Source organism: Pinus tabuliformis, chromosome 9, assembly GCF_031772625.1.
Source record: "Pinus tabuliformis cultivar Carrire ecotype Pingquan chromosome 9, CPIR1, whole genome shotgun sequence".
NCBI lineage: Eukaryota > Viridiplantae > Streptophyta > Pinopsida > Pinales > Pinaceae > Pinus > Pinus tabuliformis.
This window is the reverse complement of record NC_142307.1, coordinates 1,898,068,261-1,898,074,079: the sequence shown is the minus strand read 5'-3', so window position 1 is coordinate 1,898,074,079 and position 5,819 is coordinate 1,898,068,261. Positions and strand designations below refer to the sequence as shown.

Genomic DNA, 5,819 nt, shown 5'->3' with positions numbered 1-5,819 from the left:
ACCAGAAGGCGTCCCCTCAAAATTCCAAAACGCGTTCATTAAGCAGCAGAAGAAAACATAAACTAAGCCCTCGAAGGCTCACCTAGTTCAGTGCCCGGCTTGTAAGCCTCTTCATTCATCTCCAGACGGTTGGTGAGCTGATTGCCGAAGTTGGCAGGATGCTGAGACGAACCATGAGCCAGATGCTGAGACGAATCATGAGCTGGTTGCTGAGGCGAGCCTAAACCCGGAAGAGGCTCCATCAAGTTGACATCAACAACAATTTCATTATCAATAATTTCCCCCACTACTGGAACCCGAGGATGATCCAGTTGCTCCGGCTCCCTGTCAGGCTCTTCCTGACTGGACGAATCATCCTCCTCCTCCGTGGCAATGACTGTTATGAGCAGAGAGAGACGGGTCTGGTTTCTCCGGCAGCGAAAAGTGCAGCGAGAAGTATGGACTTGACTATCCACCTGGTCTGAGTCTTCAAAGGGAGAGGATGGAGGCTCCAGTATGGCAATTGGCTGAATTGCACTAGCCTGAGCCTCTTGCCTGCCGCGAATTCCCCATACTCCTCCACGCCTTGGGACTACCCTCTGTCTCGGTGCCATTAGCCCGGGAGAGCGCACTTTGCAAACAAGAGACAGTAAAAATTCAGGATTGTAACTAGCTAACAGTTCCTCCTCAATGACAATTACCCAATTTTTGTGCGTTACTAAACCTTCCTCCCACGAATGCCCAGAACACACAGTCGGAACAGAGGTTAGGCTATGGCATCTACCCCTGTCGCCAGCATTCGGCTCAATCTCACCCTCAGACAAATTAACATCACAATACCTCATGTAACTGACCTGATTCATGAGCATCATTATATAGGACTCGGATCTGAACAATCCGGCGGCAATGGAGCCAAAACTCCATAAATCGGCGTACAGGAAAATCAATTTGCCTCGCGTGAGGCCATCCCTCTTCTGCAGAGCCATCCTCTCAGACATAAACTGCGTTAATGCTTGACAGGGGCAAATTAATATACCGTCCTGCCCGAGAATCTTAGTATCACAGCTGCCCCCATCGCATGTTCTCTGATGAGTCCATGTATCACCCGCATCCGGGTAAGTATGGGAATATGTTAATTTGGAAAAAATGATAGAATAGAATCGGCGGCGAGAGAGCATTGACCGTTCACACTGCCGACAGGTATCCGCTATTGTTGACTTTACTGCCTCCCAGCCGCTAATTAAATAATCGCTAATTCGACTGACACCTGGTGAAACCACAGCCACAAAAAATGTCCGTACGAAAATAAAGTAAACAAAGACATCGACGTGGACCCCACTTATTCAGGTGGCCCTTATCTTCTGGCGCCGAGCCTGCGGGATGGCACGTGTTCGATCCGAGCGTGACAGGAGCCCGCTTACTTTACATGGATCACATGGAGGTTGATCATGTGACCGTGACCTCAAGTCTTATTCTCTTAGGCTGTCGCTTTAAGCTTACAGGGGCTTGAGCCTTGAGATTACCGACGGTCATGTGGTCCTCATATGGAGACGTATTGGAAGCTCCCACCTGCCCGCAAATTTAGCCGGTGCGTAAGCCTCGAGGTACTCTCGGGTTTTCTGCGTGTCTTAGAGCATACGTGGAAGCGGGGAACTTTAGCCCCTTTTGGAGACTCTCACGTGACCAAGGATATACCGGGTCCGTGGGGCATTCATTTTCTCCCGGGTGTATTTGGACTTGGGAGCTCGGATAGAGAGGCGGTCAGAGATAGGGTTTGTTTTGGCCCCTTTGCTTTGGGGTTCCGTATATTAAATTATCAGCATGGAGGTACCAGTGGAGCAGAAAATCCTGTCATGCGATTGTAAAAGTGGTTCTTTTGTTTGCTAAATTCAGAAAGTAAGAAAAGGGAACTTGTGGGCTGGAAGGTTTTGTGAACAGTGAGTTTAAGTAAGAACAATTATGGATTTTAACTGGGTTCGAGTATATTTATGTTTGTGTGTCGTGGTTGGTATTTTTTCCTTGATTTTAGATTGGAATTTGACTACTTTACTGATGGGTAGCTCTGTTTCTGTTGCTGAAGGGAGTTTAACAGGCTGCTGGTCCTAGTACACAAGCTATGGCAGGGTGAATGAGGGATTAATGTAAAATTTTCCGACTCTAGCTCCCGACGGTTGATGATGATGGATGATAAAAGTTGCGTAGGAAAATTAGAAGATGAATGCAGGTCTATCATGCAGATTGGAAATTTTTCTCCAATTGGTCTGAAGGTTTTGGTTGTGGATGACGATCCACTTTGCCTTCTGGTGCTTGAAAGAATGCTTCGCCAGTGTAATTACAACGGTGAGGTCATCTTACTGAAATGGCTCTGAAGTTGTTGTTTTGCAGACCATGAAGCTTTCAGAATATTTGGTCTCAGATAAATTTTTGAAACACTTTGTTTTTTTGAAAAGGAAAGATACTGAACTGAAAAGTCACTTTTAGAAAATATAACCTAAGCTCATCTTGGATTTGGCAAAAGCTTTGTTCATAATATGAATTTGTTAAGAAAAGTATCAAGCCAAATGAATTTTGTTAATATTACAAATCCACTTTGACCTAAATGGATTTTGAGAACTTAATGACCCAATATGTCATTTAATCATGGAGAATTTACCAACCCAGGATGTTATTTTGAGATTCATATTCAGCCAAGATTAATTTGGAAACTGTGTAATCTGCTAGGAAATTTTGTGAATATGTAGACCAAAGAACATGAACTTTTGGAGTACATATGCTTTAAATAGGGTATTTTCTCAGAGTCACTACTATTGTATATTGTGTCAGTGACAACATGCAGCCGAGTTCCCCAAGCAATATCGATGGTTAAGGAAAACAGAGACCGTTTCGATCTGGTTATGAGCGAGGTGTATTTGCCAGACGAGGACGGGTTCAGGCTACTTGAAATTGTCGGATTGGGACTTGATTTGCCTGTAATAAGTAAGTTTTACCCTTCTCTCTGGGATTAGCTTTTCTTTTTCCCGAACTTGAAATCTGAAACCCCCACTAGATACCCTGCAGCATCAGATTTGTGAACGAACCTAGAGATTGGTCAAGTAGCCGGAGTTCTTGTTGAAGATGGTCCGGACATTGCTTGCTAGTTTGACTGTGGGAAATAGGTTTCTAATTGTTATTTTCCACTGTTTGCTCTGATCGAGTTGAGGGTCTTTCCACTTTATGCTCTGATCGAGTTGAAAGTCTTTTTGCCCTTTTATTTTTGTATATCCAATGCAGGAAGTTAAGAAGCAACTAGTTTGGTTAGTTGAGCCATGTTACACCATGTATGCCCTTGCATTATTATGTCCGTAGTGATGTCAACAAATGGAGATACTAGTGTTGTGATGAAAGGAATCACTGATGGAGCCTATGATTACTTCATCAAGCCTATAAGGTTAGAGGAGCTAAGAAACATTTGGCAACATGTAGTGCACATACGGGGCAGAGAATCTCTCAAGGATGACTTGGGAGAATGTGAGGATTGTGAAATAAGTGATTCACCAGACACCTCTTCCAAAAAGAGGAAGGATACCAGTAGTGGGGACTTTTCTGATGAGGTTATAGATGACATTAGCAGTCTCAAGAGGGCACGAGTTCACTGGACCGTGCAACTTCATCAACAATTTGTTATTGCAGTGAATCAGTTGGGAATAGAGAGTAAGTTTGAACTTCCTTAACATGCCTCAACCTAGCAGTGAGAGGTTGTGAATGTTGGTAAAATATTTCCAATTCCTGAAGCCTTGTTTTTTGAATTGTTTTACAGAAGCAGTTCCAAAGAAAATTGTAGAGATTATGAAAGTTCAGGGACTTTCACGGGAGAATGTTGCTAGTCACTTGCAGGTATCCATGATAAGGAGACTAGAAAAGTAACAAAAATCCCACGGTTATTATATATTCAAAGTTATATTAGCAGGATATCCAAAAATAATAGAAGTTTGAGCATAACATCTTGGTATTATCCACTTAGTAGCAGCTTCATAGTAGAAGTTAGGGTGATGTAGAATTACTCTGTTACCTTTTTCAATCTTAAGAGCATAAATAAGCATTTTTTCTACAAAGCTAATTGCAGAGTCTACTATATCCTGTCTTTCTGGTATTTTAGGAAGATAAGCAAGCATATTTTCCCTGTTTTTAAAAGAGAAAATTCCAAGGATGTACTAAATCTGTCTCCATGTTTGTGTGTGTGTAGAAATACCGATTGTATCTAAAGCGACTGAGTGGGGCCATCTCGGAACCCCACCCAGTTGCTTCGTTCCAGGCTGCAGATGATAGCATATCTGGAGGGATGATGAAATTAAAGCAAGGGGAAAAAGGTGTTGCTTCGTCATCTGGTGCAAAAGGGTTGAATTTGGGTACTGGGGTAAGTTCAAGTTTAGGAGTTAGGGGACTAGACCCAAGCACTCTCAAATCCCTTCAACAGTACAGGGCTTATCAGCAGAAACTGGTTGCCAACAGAGCACAAATTTTTGGAGGCATAGGAGTTCGTCCTCCAAAATATTCTGATACAGCCAAGGTGCCCGAATCCATGGGAGGCTCCAAAAGTGGATTACAAAGAATGTCCTCCGTTGATATGGGTTTGCTGTGGAAAGCCCAACGTGAGCAAACTGCAGATGAGAATGAAAAGCAGGGGATAGCTAATTTACAAAATCTACCACAAAAGAGATCGAATAGTTCTGAACAACGGCGGTTTAGAGGGTCACATCCTAAACATTCAAGGACACGAACTATGACTGACTTGCCTATGATTTTTCAGAGTGCTAAACCTGAAGTAACTTTTCAGAAAACTCCGCCTGCTAAAAGTATGCTCCAGGACGTTGATGAACTTCAACTCATGGAAGATATTTCTTGGCTGGATAATACATTTAAGCCTGAAAGTCCAAGAGCAGCTGTCATTTCATTTGATAGTTTTGTGCAAGATTTTGAAGGCAGTTCACTCTCTGCAGCTACCATTGAGGAGTCTAATAGACATGCCTTTGCTAGTACTGACTTTGAAGGCCAAAGAAAAGCAGGAGTAGAAAATGAAGAGTTCTTTTCGAGTGGATCAACTGACATCTCAGATTACCTTGTTGATGATTTGATGCCTCACCCCAGATGAAATAACAATCTCAAATCACAACCTTAACAGCACTGTATTAGTGCAGGGCATTGATTCCTCAAAGCAATTTGTCACCTGTAAAATTATGAACCAGTAGTTTACGTTGCTGTTGTATTATATTGCCAATGAAAGAACCCAAGAAATGGATACGTTGCCTGCTACTAAGGTATTTTATATCTGTAGCAGATCATAAAATGAAAGTTGACAGTAGCTTTTTCTAGCATACCTATAGAAACATTAGTAGGATGCTTGAGCACGATAACGTGGTGAGTTGTTATGACCAGGATTATTGATTTCCTTAATTTATGCATTTCAATGTAGAGCTCATAGTTGCTATTTCTGGAAATAATTGGAGTATAAGTAGTCCTTACTGAGTCTTGAAGTCAAAGTAGCAAGTAATAACAAATGAATGTAAACAAGGTATATATAGCAAGACATGTATTGGTTAGGAAGATAAAGGTCCTCTCTTTTCATATTGCTCCTGTTCTTTTGTGTACGTTTTCATTTATCTTGACCTCTAGTTCCTTCAAAAGTTGGATGAAGTAATAACTGCTATTTTATTTCAAATAGCAAGATCCAATGCCATAAAAAGATAATTTGGCAGAGCTATGCAGTAGAAACATACTGAATTTCCTTTTATCTTTACCTTCGAACAATTTCATGCACCAAAATAAAATAGCACCTAGTTCTAAACTTCTATTATTAATACAAA

The 5,819-nt window shown here is 41.8% G+C and overlaps 1 protein-coding gene across 3 annotated transcripts; it reads left to right on the top strand.

Annotated features, from left to right (window-relative positions):
* The first annotated feature begins 1,702 nt into the window (after nt 1-1,702).
* Nucleotides 1,703-5,390, top strand: LOC149156529 (uncharacterized). 3 transcript variants are annotated; one of them, XM_089438246.1, is made up of 6 exons: nt 1,703-1,916; nt 2,060-2,319; nt 2,803-2,955; nt 3,325-3,669; nt 3,776-3,852; nt 4,202-5,390. In XM_089438246.1, exons 2-6 carry the CDS (start codon nt 2,154-2,156, stop codon nt 5,105-5,107), a joined length of 1,647 nt encoding a protein of 548 aa, XP_089294372.1. In that variant the 5' UTR covers nt 1,703-1,916; nt 2,060-2,153; the 3' UTR covers nt 5,108-5,390. The 3 variants fall into 3 exon arrangements, with proteins under 3 accessions (XP_089294372.1, XP_089294371.1, XP_089294373.1); XM_089438245.1 differs by having other exon boundaries at nt 1,703-1,926; XM_089438247.1 differs by lacking the exons at nt 1,703-1,916; nt 2,060-2,319 and having other exon boundaries at nt 2,822-2,959; nt 3,254-3,669.
* The last annotated feature ends 429 nt before the right edge of the window (nt 5,391-5,819 follow it).

Excerpts from the sequence above, each read along its gene's own strand:
- LOC149156529 (XM_089438246.1), top strand. The coding sequence starts at position 2,154 with ATGATGATGGATGATAAAAGTTGCGTAGGAAAATTAGAAGATGAATGC. Across the intron at positions 2,320-2,802 it reads TCGCCAGTGTAATTACAACG|TGACAACATGCAGCCGAGTT; the intron begins GTGAGGTCATCT and ends ATATTGTGTCAG. Across the intron at positions 3,670-3,775 it reads GAATCAGTTGGGAATAGAGA|AAGCAGTTCCAAAGAAAATT; the intron begins GTAAGTTTGAAC and ends ATTGTTTTACAG.